The following is a 23,515-nucleotide window of genomic DNA, read 5'->3' on the forward strand; positions in this document are numbered from 1 at the left end:
TTTCTTATTTCCCACGCGTTTCCATGCGTTTGAAGGACTGAACATCATCCATGACATAGACCCATCACTGGTTTAAATGAACCAACCATGAGTGTGTCTCGACGTTAGTAGCACAACTCTCGCGATAACTCGAAACACATGGCCGCCCACAGTGTTTACAACTCGTAATGAGCTGGTGAATGGAAACAAAGTCCTTAAGTAGAAGGACGTCGCATAGACTTATATGTTACTCGTACACTCCGGCTGTAAGTGAAACTTTAATACCGTCGAGGAGAAACGTGTGTATACCCGAGCAGAACCAAAGGACAAGCGAGCCACAACACAGGTATGTAGCATCAGACAGCTAGCTCAGGCTAATGCTAACATGAGCTAACGTGAGGTTGTTGCTGTGTCGGACGGTTAAAAGAGATTCAAGCTTTTAGCATTTGTTGCCAGAGTCGCTCTTTAAGTTATATAACGGCAGTGGGGCATGCACGGAGTAAACCGCGTAAGGTTTGGTAATGTAACGTGTACCTCGCAAGCGTTAAGTTGGCAAACTCAACATTAATGCTAGTTTGGGGAGGTAGGGGCGTCACGACTAGCTACAGGTGTCTGTTGGGTGTTAGTTATTTGTTCCTGAAAGCAAGAAACGTCACGTTTACGTCTTTTAATTGCTGAAGTATTTGCAAAAGCGCCCCTGTACTTTTACATTGTTTTGACGTGTGTTTTCCATCCACTTGTATAATTGGTCTTATCTGTCATGTTCCTCCACCTTCATCTTTGCTGGTCTCTCTGTTCCTAGGCTAGTGGGTGCTGTGATGTCCTCGACCCCCAGCAGACTCAAACACCCACACTGCAGGAAGAAGCACTATCCTAGTAGCACTTACCTCACCCACGTCTGACAGCCAACCACTGCACACAAGGCACTTGGACCCCAGGTAGAGGACTTGATAGAAGAGATTGATAAACAGAGAGAGATGTCTGACTCGGCTGGAAGTGGTGAAAGTGGAGGTGTGGCAGGTGCCGGGCAGGATGCAGAGGCGGATAATGAGCCCCCGCAACAGGCCCCACCTTTACCTCAAAGTGACCACTTAGAGGTGGGGGAGACCTCAGAGTACGGGGCCCCTCCGGCTGCCAAGCGGCTCAAAATGAGCGGGAATGAACAGGGGCTGGGACAGGTCACGGAGTCTATCAAGATGCACGGAGAAACACCAGCACAGGCTGGCTTGCTACTGGCGGACCCAGCCCCACCAGCACAAGGTAAAATACCTGGTTCTGACAGAGATTATGATTCAGGATTAGTTTGAATATTGATGAATTAATCTTGACACATTTGCATAGGAGAACCACCACAATGTGAGGAGAAAGGTCAAGAAGGGGAAGAGGTGCCTGTTAGTCGGGGAGGTGTAGAAGAATGCCATGAGAATGGTGATGGAGGCCATGATACCCACTTGGAAGAAGGAGAGACGAAACCAGAGGAGGAGTGCAATGCCAACGGATCTGCAGGCAGCCCCAGTGAAGGACAGCAGTAAGTGGAGGAAGAAGGCAGGTTTATTTTTAACCTCAGGGTCCACATAACTTGGAGTAAAGATACAGGAGGCAGACCATCAAGTGAGCTATTTTGAGCAGGACTTTGTGGGGTGTGGCGATGTTATGCAATGACTATGAAGATGAGTTAAACACACATGTTTGTGAAATGGAGAAAGAAGCTTTTGTGAATGTACTGCAGAGCAGGAGTTTTTGGTAAATGCCAGCTGACAGTACATGCTTTGATGGCCTAAGTGTCACTACACCAGACACCTGTGGTTTATTCTTTCCTCTGGTTTGTGACCTTAAATCAAATCTGTGCCACATGATAATCATCTTCAAAGGTCATTCCTGTTGTTTTTAGCCATTATTTTTCTTGTTTCTACCACTTACTGCGAGTTGTAGCTTCTATTTCATAGCACAACTTCCCCTTAGTACACACTCAAAGCAAACTATGACTGCTGAAAACAGTGTCACCCGTGAAATGTCATAATTGCAGTATTGAATTACAAAAATGAGACAAATGGTGCCTTCAAAAAAAGTACAATGTATAAAGAAAACTCTCAGTCTAAAGTGATTACACTTATTTTCAGCTTCTTCAGCCAAACACCAGCAGGAGATTGTGAGGGAGTATGTGAGCATCTTGTTATAATACAAATATTATGATAATTGAGTGGTTGCAGCTATTTGACTGTGTGTAATAACATTGTGAGTGTTAGTTGTTGTGTGAGGATCTGCTCTGCTTCCTCTGTGCATTTTATGATAGCACTCTTGTTGAAGTGGGCCAGCAGTAAGTGCTACAGCATTGATTGATTAAATATTTAACACCATCAGTCATCATAATGGCAAAATTTGGAGAGACGATGACAAGGAGTAACCTGTAGAGGTGTGAAATGTCATTAACAATCCACCTCACTGTGAAGTGACATTGTGTCTAAACAGAGATGCTCAGAACTTACGAGTGAAAAGATCAAATTCACCATAGACTTTCCTCTTATGTTTTGTGTAAGGTGACATTGCTTTATATGCAGCAACAGCTTTGTCCCAGGCTGAGGAATTCATCCTAAAATATCTGCCTTAAATAAACCAAGTTGAGGTTAATTCACTGTATTTATTCAGAAGCCTTTATATCATTGACACTGATTAGATGGGAAATTAAATTTTTCAGTAGAATAGATGAGTTTGTTGTATGATTTATTTGTTTTTTGTTTACAAGTATTTGACCAAGTCCTGTCCTCACTGTCCCACCTTCAGCCTTGGTTTAGATTTTACCCAGAACCCCCAGATGCTGACTGGTTCCTGGACTGAGTACTCCAGCCTCCCAGAGAATTACCTGAAAGGCTGCAAATGGTAATCTCTAATAATATTAACATAATACAAGATTCACAATGGATGAGGTTTTGAGGGTGTTAAATATAGAACTTGAGGCATTTTCTCTGATCACCATACATAAATAAGACTACCACAAGGACACCTACACTGCAGTTATTGATCTGTTGGATTACAGGGAGAAAATAACTTCCTGTCCAAATGAAGTTTAAGGATCAGATCCACTATGTTAATTTTCCTCAGTAAAGTCAAAGTGGGAACACTGTGGGCGCTAACACTACCTCAGATAGATCTTGTGGTCAAGATAAACCAGTATCTCAACTGTGTACACAGTAGTATTTATGTTTAAAGTGCTGCAAATACCATCTTTATGAGACAAACTCCTCTTTCCTCCTCTCCTAACCTAGGGCTCCAGATGGTTCCTGTATCCTGACTAACAGTGCAGACAACGTGCTCCGTGTGTACAATCTCCCTCCTGAGATTTACAGCTACAACTGGGACTTGCTTCCAGAGATGGTGAGCACACAGATAGCCTACCATCAGTGCCTCTCCTAATGCTTGAGCAGGGGATAGAAAAAGAGGCTGGCCAAGGAAACGTTGGAAAAATATGGAAAATCTTTGACATTGTTAGAGGCCAGTGTTGACCAGAATTGCTCAGCAGATATATGAGCTGTCTAGTTCAAAATGTCCCTTTTGTGCCCCCATCAGGCCTCAGCTGAGGTCACTTTTTATCTGTGTTAGAGCCTTTGCACATACAAAAAAACATTCACTCATTGTTTTTTGTTGGACAGGAGTGCAACAAATGCACTCTGTTCAGTTTCAGTGAATGAAATAAATCATCAGTAAAAACTCCACTTCCAGATCCAATCGTGTGAGACACGATTTTATTAAATAAACACACAGAGAACACCATTTTTCTTTTAATTCAGCCCCATTGATTCATTTTTACTGACTATATTACAGCATTTGCATATTATTTGTGTCTGATGTATGGGATTAAATGTAGAGCTAACAAATATCATTAGACATAGAGGTCACTTAGTTTGTGACTGCAAATAAGACAGATTCCTGTAGGATTGTGTTCTGTACCACAGTAGATATTTTTTCTATACAAGGATCAAACAGTTGGTCAACATAATTTTTGCACGTATGCTGTGGTACAGCACAGACTAAGAATTCAACAAAACAAAATATTTTATTTAAGGCAACTGTTTGAGGAAAAAGATTTAACAGAATAAAATAAGCGTTCTATCTTTTAGGTTCTGGGAAATACCAAGTGGCGAGGCAATCTCCTAATTGTATTACAGGCTGGTAGATTGGGATCACTGAACAGAAATAATTGAAATATAATCCATTTTCCTCCATTACAGAGATCTCACAGTCTTTGTGTGTAAAAATTGAGCTGTGATTGCTCTATTTCTCACACTGTGCCACTGGCTTTTGATATCATATTTTACCACAAGGAAAAGAGTGTGATAGTCTCTTCTATCCAGCAGTACCAGCATCAGCACTGATAAATCCCTTTGGTCAGTTGACCTGCTGTGCCTGAATGTCTTTTTTCCCCTACCTGTCCCTCTGTGGCAGAGTCCAGTCCTGAGGATGGCAGAAGGAGATACCATCTACGACTACTGCTGGTACCCCAAGATGAACTCCCTGGATCCGGACACATGCTTGTGAGTAGAACTTGATCTTTGCCAGACTATTCCCTAAGCCTCTACTCTTAACAGGTGGATAGATGAGACATTTAAAGTTCACTTTGAAAGGTCAGTGTGCCAGAGGGTGAAGAATGTATACACAGCAAAGGTACTATGTTGTCTGTGGAGGCTAATGTCAGCTGGTGATTGATGTTTTTAATCTAGATCTTAGATGGTCAGAGTGGGACACTGTGTTTGTGTGTATGAGTAAGATTTTCTGTATGCTTGAGCCTGTCTAATAGACTATCTGAATATAGAAGATATTGTTATATGCTTGTGACTCATTCTTTGATCCCTGTGGTATTTGCACTCGTTGTGGGAGCCGGCTGCCAGCGTGGAGAGAAGCTGTAAAAGCTTTCTGATGTCTCTCATTATGAGTGAAGAGTTGGCCTTCGTCTTGTCTGCCTCTGCCTCCGTCGCAATCCGCTCGGCTGTTTGAGACCCACGGTGCTTTGCAGCATGATTCAGCCTGCTAACAGCACTCCCGAGCCCAGACAACACCTAAAGGGCGTCATGATTCCCTGACTTGGGGCTTCTCTTTTCATCTTGTTCTCCTTTTTTCGCCCTGTGTATGTGCAGGCGCGCTCTACCAGGCTTTAACAATGCGGTGATTATGACATCACTGCGTTTTTGTGCGTGCGCTGTGAAGCAGGGCCAACATCAGTAACACCCAGCCGTCACTGTAGAGAATACAGATCGTCTGTGGCAAGGGAGGTAGGGCCGTGCTAACGAGCAGGGGTCAAGTTGCCAACAGTATTCGCAATGTATACCACTCCTCCCACAGCTCCCATCATCCTCCAGTTGTAGCCTCCACCCTCTGACAGATCCCTCTGATCAAGGCCCAGCGTTGGCACCACTCCACCCCCAACACCAGACAGCCTTCACTGAGTAAGAGGAGGGGGGTGGAGGTCAGTATGTGGACGTCCAGAGATGAGAGTTGTGTAAACAGCAAAACGATCAACAAACGACTCATGTGGACAATGAACCACTTCAGGGACCTGTGTGTATCTGCCAAAACTGTGCAGAGACCTGTCTGTCACGAGGATGCCAGTAGGAGCTGGCAGCAGATACTCTTCATCTTTTTGGATTGCTGCTACATATCAGAGAGGAGTTCCTGCAGGGCACAGCCAGGTGGCCGAACAAGCTGAGAGTAGATTGTTAAAAGGCCGAGGCAGCCAGATGAAAGGTTATGGTTGTGATCATTAAACACATCTACAGCAAACCTGTTTTGCTAGTACATTTTCTGTCTGTCTCCCTCCTCCTTCGTTCTACTCCTCTTTTCACATCCCCCATTTTTTTCTCATTCCTCCCCCAGCACTCCTTGAACTCTCCATCTGCCAAAAGCCATTTGTTGTTGATGCCCCTCCTGTAGAGAGGGAATAAGGGCCCCTGTTATGGCTCGGTTAAGTTGCGCTGAGTTCTAGGCATTGCTCCAAGCTAGCAGCAGTCTAGCATTATAATTGGGCATTTCCCTGCTCTGGAATAAAGCTGCGGCTCAGAGGGGCCATAACAGAAACACGGCAGCAGCGGTAGGGGCTAATTTCCTTTGTCTAATTGAGCCGCAGTGATGTTTCGGCATTTGTTCAGTGCCCAATAATTAGAGTTAAAAAGGCATGGCTCAGTCTTTGGCCTGATTTGAATCAATAAGAATGTGCTGTGGTCCTGTCTCCATAATGAGACATAGCACAATGCTGTGTATTTGTTTTGATGTATTGATACATTCAGGTGAATGTGGTGTGGTAGAGGTTAAAAAAAAAAGAAAACGAATCAACAAAGTTTTTTGGTCATGCATAATGTATATCTCAGAATCCCAGCTGCCTGTTTCATTTGAATCTTTTATATCCTCCAAGATGGAGATATAACTATTTTATTCCACTAGTTACTTTGTATACAAATACTAGTTGTCACTTTATGTTCATTCACTGCACACTAAATATGTTCTTTTTGGTTTGAAACTCTAAAACTGAAGCATCTGTTAATAACCAGCAGTAAAGACAAAAAATGCCCTCAGGGATAATAAAGATCGACTCAATTAAGTAGTCTCAGCATTTATTCACCCTTGCTTCATAATTTGAATCATTTACTCTGTATTCCCTGTTGTCCCCTCTCTCCTCTTCCACAGTCTAGCCAGCAGTAGCCGTGACAACCCAGTCCACGTATGGGATGCATTTTACGGGGAGGTCCGAGCCAGTTTCCGACCCTACAATCACCTGGATGAGCTGACAGCAGCTCACTCCCTCTGCTTCTCACCTGATGGCACACAGCTCTACTGCGGCTTTGACAAAACTGTCAGAGTCTTCTACACTGAGCGTCCTGGCAGAGACTGTGAGGAGCGGCCCACAGTAGGTTAGTTACCAACTGCTCCTGTACTTGACAGTACAAGGAGGTAATCTTAATGGCGGTTCCTCTACATCAAAGGTTGATAGCCATTTAAACAAATTTTATCCATTCTGCACTCTCACACTGTTACGGATTAATGTTAAATGCTTCTTGGAAGTTAAAGTTGAAAACTAATGTTCACAAAGACAGTTTATATTAATGATACTTAATTGTTACAAATAATATTAATTATAACAAATACTGAATTAGTAGTTACCAAAAAGTGTGCTACTATTCGAGAGCAGTGACTATTTTGTAAACTCTCCCTGGTCTTCAAGAATTCTTCAGACTTATTGAGTCAAAAATCATTTACAAGAAGAATTGCATTCAAGCTGTGTTCTCGGAAAATCCAGCCCACGAGAGAAACAATAAGTAAACAATGACATTGTGAAGAGGATAATGTGAAGTCGGTTGTTTCTTGTGTTCTGTAAGTTGCTGTTTGACAGCTGGCTGTCACATCTCACAGGCTGAAGTCTCCTTGAACAAACCAACAAGGAGAGTTTTTATTATGTGCTTCTGACAAAGAAAAATAAAGGCAACTAAATGTTTACTGGGATGAATTCCTTATCTCTATCACACACTTCAAACAAGTTTCAGTTCACTGGAAGGTTTTCGTAATGTACTGAAATGAACTGAACGAGTTCTGCAACTTTCTTGTGGTTAATGGGCTGATAGCACCAAAATAATCTTTGCATATGTCAAGAAATAGGTTTCATTTTTCAAGTCAGAGGTTGAATGTTCATATCTTTAATGATCTCCTCAATTATTTATTGCATAAAGTGGCAAGGTATGCAGAATGAAGAGCAACAAACAAATGTGATAATGCAAAAGCATGAAATAAGGATTGTTTTAGGTCATGAGAAACTCTGTGCTGGCAACTCAACATCCTGCTCTGGTAGATCACTGCTGTCTATGGTTTCTCATGTGTTTGGCTCTATCAGCTCTGCTTGATAACTAATAACTGCAAATTATGCAGAAATGTATGGTCAGGCTCAAAAACAGGTCATATGATACATATGAGGACTGTGCCAAACCCTTGAATCTGCTTTAATGTGCCAAAAACGTGTGAAAAGTGAGAAAGAGGGTAATTTGGAAAGTAGTAAATCGTAAAAAGAAACAGATGATCCAAATGTGACTTTGTGTGTGCATTGTTGAGAAATATTTTCCGCTTACAGATGTAATCAGGAATGTAGGAACTGCCAAAAAGTCAACTTCGAGTGGGAGTTGTGTCTTGTGAACCTTTTTAAATTCTGAAAGCCTTGCCAAACGTCACTCTCTTGTCTTCACTGCAGTGAAGAAGCAAGGCCAAAGTGGCATCATCTCCTGCTTTGGCTTCAGCCCTTGCCAATCTGTTTACGCCTGCGGCTCTTACTCCCGCTGCGCTGGCCTCTACTCCTGCCAAGACGGCACCCTGCTGGCTCTGCTGCCGACCCGCCACCACGGAGGCCTCACCCATCTGCTCTTCTCCCCTGACGGCAACTACCTGTACACCGGCGGGCGCAAGGTGAACACATGCACACACAGACTTGCATATGGCAGCATGCAGAGAAGGGGAAATAATGCTGCTTCGTTTGAATGATCACAGGTGCACACCCACTATCAGTGGGCTTGTGCGTGAAGCAGGTAACAAATCACTTTGGTCTGTTGCATTGAGGAACTGGTTTATGCAGGCATTATCAAAGCTTTTGGATAAGAGCTTTATATGCTAAGTTCCTGTCTTGATGGCATGAGTCAGCATGTAATGAATCTGATTAGGCATGAAACTGTTCCTCCAAAAGTCAACGCCTGAAGGATTCACTGTGTTTCACAAGGGTGCAGCAGAGGATTGCTGTCACAGGAGCTTGATTCTGCAGCTATCACATTTTTATGTATATTTAGGATTAACTCCAGTACTTGATAGTTTTCATAAGTGTTCCACAAATAGCCAGTTAACTGATCAGCATTTTGCAAATATGATGTATTAGCCAAGAATTAACAATAAAGTGCTGCTCTCTGTAGCACCACCATAAATTCAGCATGGATGATAGGGAAACAAGTCCTCAGTGTCTGGGAAGTTCCCCAGTTATACATCGCACAAATTATTGAGCGTTCTGTTGACATCTTACAGTATACAGACTCCATTACCATCAGCCTCTGTGTGATTCAGTGCTCTCCATTCATTCCTGTTACCTTATGTCACAGTGGTGAGATTATAGGCTTGCTAAGCACTCCAGTGTCTGTATATACTGTAACAAGTCACACTACCACATATTAAATCTACAATTTGGCAACAGGCTTAAATGTACAGAGGTACACAGTAGCTCTATGTGCAAATATTATCAAGACCACGTTAACAAAACCAATTAAGACTAGTTTTCATTGTTATTTCAAAATTTTAGTTTCAGTTGTAGCTATGTGTATAGGTAGGGATGGTGCTTCACAATTTTTTATTCACGTGGAAGATTTATACCTGTATTTTCTTTTTTTGCATTTTAAAAAAAAAAAATTATTGTATGTCATTTGTATGCAGAAATGATCAAACAGAGGAATCTCTGATACCTGCTGGCCTCTGTAGGTCTGGTGAGTTATGTGTTTTGGATATGGATTATGTGTGTTTAGGATCCAGAAATCCTGTGCTGGGATTTAAGAGAGCCGGGAAAGGTTGTGTTTTCACTTAGGAGGAACGTTTCCACCAACCAGCGCATCTACTTTGATCTGGACCTGTAAGTTTACTTCACTAATTAGAACTCTACTCAGTGATGTGTGTGTGTGTGTGAGATTTAACTATGGCAAATGTAGTATATACAGTAATATCCAGTATTAGTGTACTGTTATTCATCCAGTCTCTTGAATTGGACTGACTGGTTTATAAATGCTCATTACTTACCTCTGACCTCTGTTGGAACTTGCTTTGAATTTATTGTCTGCTGGTGCTTCTCTGTTTGTGTGTGTATGTGTCCAGGTCAGGCAGATACCTGCTGAGCGGCGACACAGAGGGAGTGGTGTCGGTATGGGACACCCAGACAGCTCCTCCTGATGGTAATGAGGAGTCACTGCAACCTCAACTGAGGTTCCAGGCCCACTGGGACTGCACCAACGGCATCAGGTATGATTGCTATAAAAATCGAACCCATACCATTGGCTGGTGACATGGTGAGTAATGCAGCTTATAAAATGTAGAGACCTATTGGTTATTCAGGTCACGGGATATCTAGTTGTCATGCTGAACATAGTTACAAACAGATAGGGACCAAAAGCTGAGAATAGGAGAGAGAAAGTAAAGCAATAAAATTCAGTCATGTTCTGTGACTGTGTTGCTGTTTTTCTGCCTGATTGTCCTGTTGTGTTTGTGCTGTTTGGGTCCCCTGATCATTCCACACAAGCACAGGAGATGCAAACAATCATCCAAAATATTTCAGATAAAAGACGAAGCAGCTTACAATTTCAGAGCTGTAATATTGCACAACATACAGTGTTACTGCTTTGTGAAAAGAGCAATCACTACAGCGTCTGGATGTATTTATGAAAAAACCAGTAATGGTTTTGTTGCTAAGTAGCAATTCACATAATACAGAAGAGATGAATCTGATGGACTAAAAATGTAACGGTTATTCATATAAATGTACATACCCTGGCTGTGACTGTGCAATAGAATCTGAACCAAAAAAATGAGTTCATTCAGTTGTTAAAGGACTGTTAAATGAAACACTAAAGTCTTAGTGTTTATCTAAGTGTATGTCTAATGCATATCCAAGTGCAATGCTGCAGTGCAAGACATCACAAATGTCAGGTATCTTGATTCCATACAAAAACACATTTATTTTTTATTTTTGTGTTGCACTCTTGATGCTCATTTTCATTCCCTCCCCCTGTTCCTCCATCCCTCTGCAGTATTCATCCCTTCATGCCATTGCTGGCGACCTCCTGTGGCCAGCGGCAGTTCCCCTGGCCGGGCGACAGCGAGGGCGACTCGGCCTCCGACGGTGAGGGAGGTGAGGCTGTGATGTCACCGCAGGAGATCCGACAAGACAACACCCTGAGTCTGTGGTGGGCTGGACCACTCAGCCCTGCCGCAGAGGAGGACCAGGAGCCGACCGTGGCGGCGGCGGAGGCCTGAGGCTCTGTTAGTTCAGCCAGCTGACACAAATGGAGTTACACCTGCCATGCGATGTTTATTTTGGGGGTGTTTACTGTGGATAAAACTAATTATGACTCAGTCTGATTCTTTTTTCCATCAGCAACATGAAATCCTGAGGTGGAAAAGCATTACCAGATCATCTCTTAAATAGCCAGTTTACTTACATGTTACACATTTCCACACAGTCCAAATAAATTTCTGAAATTGAATCTTAACATATCACCTGCAAGTTTACAATTAGTACAGTAATCAGAAGAGTTAAAATGAAAGGATTATGAAACATTGAACATTAGGTCAGTTCAGAACAGACTTTCAGGCTTCTGTGTTTGAAGACTTCATTGTTTTAATGCCAGTTTGGCAAATAGGAATTGGAACTATATGCTAAGACTGTGGTCAGTCCTAAAAGCAGGGAGGTTTTATTTAAAACCTTATTCAGGTTGAGACAAAAAGTTGGTTGCGTAAGAAGTGGATTGGGGCCTAATATTTCCCAGTTTTGTTACTGAAGAGAAAATTGTTTGGGGTGTTTTTTTTATTTTTTAAAGATGAATAGTAATGAATCTTTTATGAAATCCTTGTTTACCTATTTATGTGGAATCCTTCGAGAATCGGATGAAGTTGGTTGAATTCAAAGTCTTGACTGTGGTGTGAAGCGGCCCAGTGTTTATCTACTGATCGCACCTCCGATCTGAGTTGTATTTGTGGGAGTGTTTGTTTACGCGTGTGTGGCTGTAACGCTGCCCCGGAGATTCTTACCTGCTATAGTTACAGTAAGTGCCATTTGTTCTCGAGCTTTGCTTTTGTAAACCGATGGGATCTCCTGTTTTTACCTTCTTTTTTAAACTTTGGACGCACCAAGTCGTGTCGCTCTGTGCATGCCCACAAAATGTATATTTTTGTAAAGCCATGATGTTAATTCTAGTTTTCGAATGTATACTCTGTAAGCAGCTAGCTTGATTACTGTAACCTCATAACAATCTGTGAAAGTCTTTAATTAGTGGGTGAACCTGGAGCGATGTCTATTATTTTTTCTACAGGATGTGCTCAGATTACATTTGTACCTGTGTGAGTGATCGTGTGGCAGCACAAAACCCATTGTGTTGAATAATTGCATTAATAATGTACTGCGGTGATTTGCTCAATGCTTATGTTGCCATCAGTGGGGTGTGCTTTGCTGTAGGGTTTCTGTGCAAGTTGATCAGAGGCTCAGCACACTCCAACCCAAAGCCTTGTATCTTTAGACACTGATAAATCTATTAATTTTGACGCCTCTGCTGATTCAGGTTTCACTTCTTGGAACTCAAATTTGTTGCCAAGCAATAGTAGCTACAATCTGGTAGCTATTATTGCACAATAATATACAGATTTATGCTCTACCAGGAAGCACTAGGAACCATGTAGGCCTTGATGTCATGCAAATCTCTAGATAGACGGCTGTGTCTGCAACAGGTGGCTTTCTGGTGGTTTTATTCAAGCAGGATTGAATTAAAAGCATATCTCTTCACAGATTCACGCTTTTATTCATTCTTGTCCTTTCTGTTAAAGGCAGTTCAGAGTTGGACACCCTGTAATAAATCCCCAATGAATGCAAGATGATGTTACACTCGAGTCAAGAGGCAGCTCTTGAAAGCTAAAGGGACTATTGGCTTTTTACTTATGAGATGGAAACTATTCATAGCTTTCACCTTTCCCACACACGTTCCGTATGAGAGCGCACACACTCATGTATTTGATTGTCTGAAACCACAGGGGCACACTGAACAGAGAGCCAAGTTGGAGAGCTGTGCTGTTGTGTTGTGCAGGTTGCTTAGCGACCATCTCCGCCTTGGGAGAGGAAAGTAGGTAGAAAGACGACAAGGAGGAAAATTGGGGGCAGAGAAAAGAAAAAAAAAAAGCCAAATAAGTGTAATAAATAATCCAGCGGTGCAGTGATTGCTACTTGGTTGTCTGGTGGTCTGGACTCGTCTTAATCTTAGCCAGAGACTGAAGTGTATGTGTGTGTGGTGATGAGTGATATGTAGGTTCTTATCTCTAGGTGTCTGCTGTTGGCCATTACGGACAGAAGCTGATCTATGGACAGTTTCTAGGGCTTGATATTTATGTTCACTGAACTGTGGGACCTTTCACTAACAGATGTGAGATCTAGTCAGTAGAACTTGCCAGTGATCAATGGAAATATGTCTAGTCACTTGATTCAGAAATGATTAAAAAAGAATGGGATCCCCTTAAACTCAATTTAAAGTGTAAGACCACATGGTATAAATACATAGGAAATAGGGTATTACTGTATTTGAATTTTAAAGCTGCTCTTAGCATAGAAATTACTATATATAATGTGAAAAGTGGTCACTGGTTGTAACAAACCCCTTAGTTATTACCAAACAGTGCAGCACTCTTCTTTCTCCACAGAGCAGTTTAGCATCTTTCTATTATGAATTTATAGCCCACAACGTCACTGTTTTGGTTCTCTGTTTTGGTTTTGAGCAGGAAAACAAGCAAACGAGCTTTGACAAACCTGTTCTTCACCACCTGCCCAGCATGAAATGACAAAGTTAGCGATAAAATGGTTAACATGGTGGAGTGTTTAGCCATGTTTAGTGTTTGTTGCACTGCCCCAAGTGGCCAAAACAAACTAAAAAAAAAATGCACCTTTTAATAGTTCATTGAAAACGTTTTTTTACTTCAGTGAAATTATTTTTCTCATCTTGCCAAAATGAATTGACTTTAAAAAGTTTTTCCAGTCAGATTCATATAATTCAATAATTCATTGCTTTTTTTTTTTTTTTTTTTGGCCACACAAACTGGATTGAATCCCATGACGAATGAGACAAACCACTCTACATTTGAGCCACATCGGGCAAAACTTGCTAAATCCATTACTTTATACCTCTGATATGTAACTACTCCTAAATGTTAAATTGAGCTTGTATCCCCATTGTCAAAACATTTCCCCCCTGGGCTAAAACCACAAATTGCATATGGTACATATTGAGTTCAGTATTAAAATTTTCAGTGTTCAAGTCCTATTATCTAATGATTCTTCAGAAGTTTATACACCCTGCCAACAGTCAGGCTGTAGAGGAAACACTGAAAGATTGTCATCTTTAATTAACTTCAGAATCTGTGTCATATATATAGAAAACAGTATCTGTGCTGCCTTCTTTAAGCCAAACCTTAGTGCTGTCACACAGATGACAGCAAAGCCATTATCTTCATCCCAAGGTGGCTGCAGTGTAGTCTTTCCACTTGTGCGGTTAATGAGCCAATCCACATCAAGTGTTCTGTGTTCCTGTGTTCTGTGCTTCCATTTATGTCGCATCCTGAGTGAGTCTCCATGGCCTTGCATAAGTGCCTTCCATTAGACTGGGACACACACACACACACACAAACTTAACATTCCCAGCACTCATCACCAGAAAGTGTGCGGAATAGTAAGTAATGGGATCTTGATATTAAGAAAGACATTTGAAAACAATTATTCAAATGGCTGTCTGCCTGTTGAATCTCCTAATCCCACAGTGAAGCACTCAAGCAAACACTCAGTGGTGTGACCCCAGCTGAATTACCATGGAGGAAGAGGGGAGCACACACAACTCTGAAGCCGGAGATGCTAAAATGTCTAGACTGCTCTCTGGTTTGTCAGTCTTATGCTGCCTTTGAAACCAAAAGGCTTTTTAGAACATGAAGCAGAGGGAACAGATTTCCTGTAGCTTTTAGAGGTTGTCATACATGGCATTTCTCAAAATGTCAAAGGGACAGCTCCTTTATCTCCAAGAGACTTTTAATGTGTTTGGCAGGCGCTTAGCACAGGGCTTCACTCTGACCCGGCTCTGACACCCCAGCAGAGTAGAGTTGTTGCATCCAGTTTTCTTCAGACTTAATAGATTATGTGCTGCATGTACACAACTGCCACTTTATTTGGTACACCTCTCAGTTTACAGCTCTGGCTTTTAGGAAATGTGTCACTTAAGTGTAAAGCAGGCAGACAGATCTCAACCTGATCAAATCTAAATTTAGCTGTGTTGGCGACAAATACCTACCGCTAGTCGGGCGTAGCCACAGATAATGAAATGGATACTGACTGTATAAGTTTATATGTTCACTAGATCAGTCATCATTCATCAGCCTATTTCAAACACCCAAAGGAGGAAGGATTATCTTCCTGTGATAGCTCCTGAAATCCCAGACATGAGGCAGGTTATCAACCTGTTTGACAGCAGTCAGAGCAGTATGAGGTTAGGGACACAGGGTAGCTTTCAAGAATACTCCATCTTGACTTTTAGTCCCTGGCAGTGGTACATCTATTTAAGCACTACAACTTAAGTGACAACTGAAGTATTTGGTTAGCTTAAAAATAATAAACCTATATTAGAATGTTAGAGGAGATCATAGGGTGTGAAATGATTCTGAAGAGAATGCACTGATGGAATTCTCGCTGTGACGTCATCAGAATACTGGGGATATAAGACTGGTTTACACCCATCTGTTCAGTCAGTATCTTCACCACGGATTAAATCCAAGAGTCAAGACACGACAAACACCGAAACCAAGAGCCAAAGACAAGACAAGATTCAAGACACTAACAAGAATGGAGGATGAACCCAACAACGATTCCACTGTCCAAGAGGACAAACTAACAGAGGCCTTGAAAGAAGAAAATGCAGTTCTCAAGGAGCAGCTGCTTGACGCTCAATTCAAACAGCACCTTGCAGAATGCAGACTGGCAGCTGCAAAACAGACCATCGCAGCTCTACAAGGCCAGCTGAAAGAAGCCCGCAGCGTCCTGGTCAACAAGATGGCCGAGCTTGACCAGAAGATGAACGTGACGAAGCAGAAGCTGGGGCAGGTCAATGCCTCAAACTCTGCTGCCAGCGTGAACCACCAGGGCAAGTATTGGTGGATCCGCACCCATAAGGGCCCAGCAAACCGACAACCAGGTTGAGAAACACTGGGAGAAGGACCTGGAGGCTGCAAAGTACCAGGAGGAAACTGAGGGTCTTCATTGCAAAATCCAACAGCTGAAACACCAACTCAGTAATGAGGAGGCCCTCTGGAAAATCAGCAGGGTCGGCAGCTCTGGAGATGCAAAACGAGCTTCACAACAAGAACAAAGAGGGTGAATGCCGACATCACCGCTGCCCAGAAGACCATAGAGGAGCAGCAGGACAGCCACCTGACCCAGTGGCAGCAGGAGAAGAAAACTCTCCAGCTTCTCCAGGAGATCCAGAAGGAGAAGCAGGAGGATTGGTCTCAGAGGGAGAGAGACATGACGTGCAGGATGAACAACCTGGAGAGCTGCATGAGGGAGATGTAAGAACAAAAGACCAGGAAGAGGAGAAACTGGTTTGCCAGGCACTTCATGTACTGTGGCTCCAGATGAGCTGGTAGGTGGGTGAGGGGATCTTGCACAGTCCCAAAATTTGCAAACATAAAAACCTAGTGAACAGTATCTGTGAGCTGAAAAGCATCCTCCACAGATGTAGTAGTGCAGGGGTGGTGGCTAAGGTTAGTGCGAGCACAAGTATCTCTCTACTTACTCGCCATTTGCCCAACACCCAGACTACAAAGCTGAGGCCAGCGGCAAAGCGTGCCACTGGAAAGTGGTGGCAGCGAAAAACATTGTCCAACCTCCAATTTATTTATTTATTTTTTTAACAGCCTAGAGAGACACCAAGATCCTCTGTGAGGTCCTGGTAACCCTGTAGCTGCATTTGTGCACAGGTGGCAGAAATGCTCCTGGTGAGGATGACTTTCCACCCACTGATACTTTTTCACCTGGTTTTTATACATTTGAGTTTTGAGGCTAATTCAACACCACGAGACAGACCACAAACTAACTACTAAATATTTCTTTAATGCTGAAATATAAACTGTAGCACATTTGCACTTTAAAATGATCTGAGTAACAGTCCAGGCCTTAAGATATGATGCAAGAGTGATGATATTGCAGTAATATCTATGCCACTCTATTCTGATGCCTAATGAGTGCTTAATTTTGATAATTGATACATTTCTGTCAAGTTAAATTATGAATGCAGAACTTTTACTTGTAGTAGTGGGAACACATCTATGTTCCCAGGGTCCTATGTTCCCCAGGTCAGTTTTCTTTTAACACTCATTAACTCTCCTATTGTGTTTGGGGCATATTTGACCTGTTTTAATGTTTCATAAATATCATCCAGGCTTCAAAACAACTGTATAAACACAACAATGCTAACCCTAACCATAACCCTAACCCATTTTATACATTCCCTCAAGTGTATGCCTATTATACTGAGAGCCACATGGCACTGCTTGGGAACAAAAAATCCCTTTAATGAGTTCCCACAATACCCCTTGCCATATGCCCATGATTTGCTATATAGAGCTAGGGAACATAGGACATGAATACCTCCAGCTCCAGCCTAGGAATGGCAGTGTCAGCCTGTTGACATTTTTGGTTTTGAGTGAAATGTCTTAACTGCTGAGTGGATTGGCACAAAAGTTGGCAGACATACCCACATTTCCATCAGTATGAATTGTAATAACTTAGTGCTAGCCTGGCTGCAGACTGTCTTATTTTAGCAGAGTATTGTTGTGCTTTGGATTTCGTTTGTGTCACTGACATTCATTCCTATCTGCAGATGATCAGTGGCTTCTTCTGTTAACACTGGTTAGGATGGGAGCTAAGTCCCAAAATAATAAACGTCTTCATGATCATGTATCAAAAATGAAACGCCTTATTGTTCACAGTCAGTCGTAGAATGTAATTTTCACATCGCCACATTTTCTACTCATTATAGATGGACCAGTCTGAAGTTCAGATGACTTGAGGTTTTCCTTACAAAGCCTGAATCTGCAGGGATATTTTTATAAGTCCCAACCAACCCATTTCATCAGCTGCCAAAATAGCCGCGTTCCTATGAATACATCCCATTTCCATTCCAAAAGGCTGCAGCAGTGATTGACGCGTCCTTGTTCTCTGGTTTACATTAGATGTGAAAATAATTGGCACCTGTATTCCTGCATATGCTCTGAAGCCAGGGAAAAGCACAGCGCCAGTGGTTTCATTTCACTCCGGAGCCTGATCTCTTTCCTATTCACTCCAGATGTGGAGGCACATGCATGGATATCTATCTGAAATAGCTGGGAAGGTTAACACAGAATAAAGATCTGTCATATCATCGTATTCTGCTGCTGCTGACACGTAGCTTTGCATTGGTATTTCTCTCACTGATGTATAAGCCCTCATACATATAGAATATCAACTTAAGATATGTACCCACATGTGTGCCTCCACCATCCCTCCACGCTTCACCTCATCCTCTTCTCATCATCTCATCCTCTCCCAATCTCCTCTTCCTGCTCTCCATATTCCCTCTGGCGATCTCCGTAGCTAGTTATCACAAGGGTGAGCCTATTGAAGTACATTAAGCATCCAGTATCCCAGCCGGCCCTGACAGATTGGATGTGATTTTGGTGGTTTAGCGGGGTGTGCGATGCCCAGAGAGTAATTGCTTGTGTAATTGCACTCTGGGGAAAGGTAGAGCGGTAGGGCCTAAATTCATCCTCCTACCTGCCCTCGGGCTGCATGGACAACTCTTGTCCCAGCGTCTGTCCGTTCTCTACACCTTTCCATAACCACCCTCCCTTCCCTCATTCCCCTCTCCACAGTGGCTGGAGGCGAGGTTTATGGAGGAGTCAGCGATTGAGAAGGCTGGAGGCAGAGTGGTGTCAGGGGGGCGAGCGGGTGGAGCAGCGGGCCAGGTCAGAGGAGCTCTGCGAGGGGCTGAGGAGACAGATGGAGGAGGGGATTAGGAGGAGCAAGGAGGCACCCTGTTGATAAAATGAAAAGGGGAGACAGAGAAGGGGAGACGGAAGACATGCAGAGGATATAAAAGCCAAAGTCCAAGTGCTTGAAGGTGTGTGTGTTGGCGTGTAAGAGTGTTCCTCATAATGAAAGAAGGATAAGGAAAATCCTCTCAAGGTGTGACATTGTGAGTGGACTGAAATGAGAGGATAAGGCTGTGCAGTTTCATTTTTTTAAAGTCTAAATAACTTCCTAAAGCCGCTGGACACTGTAGTTTTTAGGAAACATTACTCAAGAGAAAATCGTGCATTTATCAGGAACTATTTTCAGTGGCAAATTAATCAGCATTTGATGCGACAGTGAGCATCTGAGGCAGCTGGATGGTGTATGTGGGATTGACTTAATGAAAGATCATTTCACCCAGTGCAACAGTGTGGCTCATTATGTGTTTTTAATTTACTATTTAAAACTATTAACAGTCCCTCTGACTGTGGGACAAATGAATAACATGTCAGACTTGGAATATGCAGATGATTCTTGTTAGTAGGATCAGTCCATTTTTGGTGGGATTTGTTGACTGTAATAAAAATATAGGATGTCCTTTAAACTTAGTATAAGGTCAAGCCTGTGATTTTACTCCTGCTTCACAGTCTTTCCTTATTAGTGCTCTGTCCCACTTTCTATGTTGTAATAGTATAGTGCAGTGGTCATCAGTCAGGGGGGTTGGGATGCTCCAAGGGGATAAATCTGAGAGGTTGCAAGATGAACAGTTGGACAGGAAATTAAAAAACGATCCTCTGCTGCCTAAAGTTAGACTTTTCTTTCTGACTTTTCCCTAATCTTTGTTGTTTTTTTATGTAAAACGCTGTATAGTTTTCCTCTTCAGGCTTATAACACAAACTGAGAGGTTTAGAGGAGAAAAATCTCAATTTGGATTAAGTGCTCATAACTCAGTATGGATGAGTTGTGAATACATAAGTAAGAGGTTGCAAGCAGATACTTCTTTTTGAGGGTCACCAGACAAAAAAAAAGCTAGGAAGCCTCAGGTATGCAGTATGTACTTTGTTTGTCCTAACATTTTGGATAAAAAATAGAGATCAAAACAAGGTCCACTTGGTATTTCCGCACTTTCTGCCCTCCCCATTGGATGGAGTTGCTCAGTTGTCAAACAGATGGGTCTGTTTGTTATTATGGATGGAATTTAGGTCCTGTGATAACACCTAACCATACATGTCTCTGTTCAAGGATGGTCTCTGGCGTCCGATGCGAATGGCCTAGTTTATTTTTCTCCAGCCGTCCAGTGACTCCTGGTTGATGACTTTGATCCCGCCTCAGTCAAGGCAGATGGGTGTGTGTAACTACAACACTTGTAGTGATGGATGTCGATCAGACTGAGATTTCAGAATGCCATTTTCACTACATCTTCTCAAAGAGAAAGCCTGGGGACTGAAAATGAAAACCTGTGGGTGAGGGTAAGACTCGAGGCTAAGCTAAAACTTACAGTGTCTCATGATGTAACTAAACTAAGCTGCACACCTCTGACTAGAGTATTTTTCTGAGTAGCTTTAGGAAAGTTGAGCATAAGATTTCCAGCCAATTATGACAGAAACACCTTTAGTGAAACAATTAAATGATGCACATGAGTCTGTATGGTCTTGTGTAGTGCAGCCTTGAGGTTAATGTTATTCTCTGGTTAATATTTGAGTTTAGCACAAGAAGGGCTGTCATCATAGAAAATCCTCATAAGTACAGCTGAAGTAGCACAAACACAGACTGCTTAACTATGCAAATCTAAGTAAGTGTGTGAGGAACTCAACTGTCAGGTACAAATTGTTCACTGACTCAGAATCAGCGAGTCACTGCGAACGATCCATATGTGTGATCTGCACATCACATGTTGCACAACCCCTCACCTCTCCTCATCTAATCCCCCCACCCACCCAGCCACCCACACGTCTGTCTCTGTCGTAGGAAGATATGAGGAGGTGTGTGTGTGTGTGTGTGTGTGTATGCTGGCAGGGGAGGGATGTTTGCTGCAGCAGTGTGTTTGTGTGTGTGTGTGTGTGTGAGGAGGAGGAGGAGGAGGAAGCTCACAGGGACAGGCAGATGCTGAAGGATAAAGATGTGCAGCTGAGATCTATCAACTGCAAGGCGGGCGAGGGTGCCATGCTCTGACACCAACCCACCCACACACACACACATACATACACACACATACACACGCCTCTGTACCACCCTCAGTGTGAATTTCATTCCCATCAGGGTGCATGTTTTCCTGTCTGAGGTCTTTGTATTGCCTCCACCATGGGTGTCTGTGCCGGTTTGTGATTATGTATACATCCATGTCTCTTGTCCATTGTTAACCTTACACTACATGCATTATGTTAACCATGCACTTACTGTAATTGCTTATGTCTGCATCTGTACATGCAGTGTGAAAGTGATGTGCATGCTTGATTTTGTGTGAATGTGTGTATGCATGTGTGTGTGTGTGTGTGAGAGAGAGCGTGTGCGTATTTATAGTACATTATATGTGTGTGTTTGTGTGGTGAAGTCTGGCAGCTGGAGCAGACTGTAGTCAGAGTCACCAGGGAGGGGATGGTGGTTATGAAGAAGAGTTGAAGGTCGGCGCAGTAAATGAGGTCAGTGTGAATAAATGAGCACTAATAAACACAGACATACCAGCTATGAGTGTATATTATGCAGGCGAATACATCTTCAAACTCCTTCCCTCCACTCATTTATCACTCCAGGAAAGTACATTCAGTTATTCCGCACTGTGACAGATCTGATGTAGGTGGTATCTTATAGCTCTGCAGTTTTAAAAACTGAGTCATCTTCGACACGAGCACACACACAAACTCAGCGAGAGCCGCGAACCAGCCAGTTTTCCCACACAGATAGATTCCCAGACACAGCAGAAGGTTTGTTTTTCATGCCAGCTCCACCTCTGAACTGCTGTTGTCTCTAAACCAGTCTGTCTTCCTCCACTACATTTAGCTCTGTCATCTGCCCTGCCAAGGTTTCCAGAGGTCAGTGCAACAGAAACAGCTCCATCTCTGCTCCCTTTTCCTTTTTTTTCCCAGTCTCTCTGTCTGCCCAGCTCTATAAAATCTCCCTGCTGTATTTGTTTCTTGTTTGGATCTTATAACCTGCAATTACAATTCTTGTTTAAAGCATGCTGTAATTTTGCAACGCAGAGGAAATGTCTGAACTTTTGTCTCACTTGCAGATTTTCCCCTGAGCCTGCAGACCCTGGTTTCAGCCCCTGTAAGATCACTCATCTGCTCTGCTGAGGTGCCCTTGAGCAAGACGCTGAATCCTCGCCAGCTTCAGGTTTTGCAGTTCTTGTAGACATGACTTTCCTATAATTTTTTCATCCTCCCTCCCTCTCCACCTCTGTCTCGCTTTCATTTCCTCCCTCTCCCTGGCTGTGCAGGAACAGCAGGAGGTGTTGGTGGTGCATCGGGTTTTTCCTCCCTTTGTTGTTTTTAAGTGAAATATTTTCAGAGAAAAATATTAAATCTCTTTCTCTCTTTGTTTGTCTCCCTCGGTATGCATCTGTAACTGTGTACAGTTTGGGGGAACTGATGGATTGTCATACAAAAGTGTTGCAGGCAGTGCTGGGAGTCATGTAAGGACAGAGGCTTTTGCACAGAATGAATTTCTTTGATGGGAATGTCACGGAAGCACCATTTGGACTGTGAAATCACAAAATCTTTAAAAAATGTGTAGAAAATGATGTTTCATGTCAGTTTATGTGAGTAAAAACTCACATGTTCACACACCTTTATGACATTTTGATATTTTTTTGACAACAAATGAGCAGCAAAATTCAAGTTCTCATTTTTAAAGGGGTACCTCAGCAATTTAGCATTGCACCCTGGTAAGGTTGGGGGACTCATGAGAACCAGATTTGGAAAGGATTTGGTCACATTTGAGGCAGCAGAGACCAAGATATCCTGACTTAAATTCTCGAGTTCTGAAAATGCTAGATCCTACATTTCCCATAATGCCCTCTATAGCCTGCTAACTGCCTGTTCCTTTTAAATCCTAGGCTCTCTGTTGACAAAGTCCAAGATAACCCTGATGGTTTGGTCTAATAGCAGTGGTCTACACCATCACTCTGACATACAGGTCAGTCTGGATCATGCACTTTATTTACCACATGGGGGCAGTACAGCCACAGTTTTGATAGTCCTCCCTTTTCCACCTCATACAAGTTTATGTGTGTGTGTGTGTGTGTGTTAACAGTGTATGAGTGAATTAGTGTCAGTGTTTCCAGCGCCCGGGGGCCCCCAGCATAAACACTGGTGTGTGTGGCCCCCTCAGCGGGGCCTGTCACCCGGCTCGTCCTGCACCTCATCAAGCTGAACGGCCCCGCTTTGAAGTGCTGGTGCTGGATGCTGGGACTCTCTCTGTCTGTCCTCCCGTTGACAGAGCAGGGGAAGAGACAGAGAGCCACATCCTCCCACACAGTGAGAGGGGATTCTTTTTGTTTAGACTGGGCTGCAGAGGTATGAGGTGACTGCGGTCTAATGTTCATGACTGACAGCATGATTCTTTCCCAGGAAGTTTTTTTTCCTTATAATCCTGGTTTCCAGTGTGTACCTGAAATATGCAAGTTTCTCATGGTGTGACTGTGTAATTCTGCTTTATCCTTTAAAATATAGCTGTAATATCTCCTTAATATCTATCTAAGGA

At 42.8% G+C, this 23,515-nt stretch overlaps 1 protein-coding gene across 1 annotated transcript; it reads left to right on the forward strand.

The window, feature by feature from the left end:
- The first annotated feature begins 107 nt into the window (after positions 1-107).
- On the forward strand, positions 108-12,530 carry wrap53 (WD repeat containing, antisense to TP53). Its single transcript, XM_018703914.2, has 11 exons — positions 108-325; positions 782-1,239; positions 1,321-1,507; positions 2,761-2,856; positions 3,243-3,351; positions 4,420-4,508; positions 6,652-6,875; positions 8,201-8,412; positions 9,507-9,610; positions 9,850-9,993; positions 10,779-12,530. Exons 2-11 carry the CDS (start codon positions 957-959, stop codon positions 11,002-11,004), a joined length of 1,674 nt encoding a protein of 557 aa, XP_018559430.1. The 5' UTR covers positions 108-325; positions 782-956; the 3' UTR covers positions 11,005-12,530.
- Positions 12,531-23,515: the final 10,985 nt, after the last annotated feature.

This window comes from Lates calcarifer, linkage group LG14 (genome assembly GCF_001640805.2).
Source record: "Lates calcarifer isolate ASB-BC8 linkage group LG14, TLL_Latcal_v3, whole genome shotgun sequence".
In the NCBI taxonomy this organism is placed as follows: Eukaryota; Metazoa; Chordata; class Actinopteri; family Centropomidae; genus Lates; species Lates calcarifer.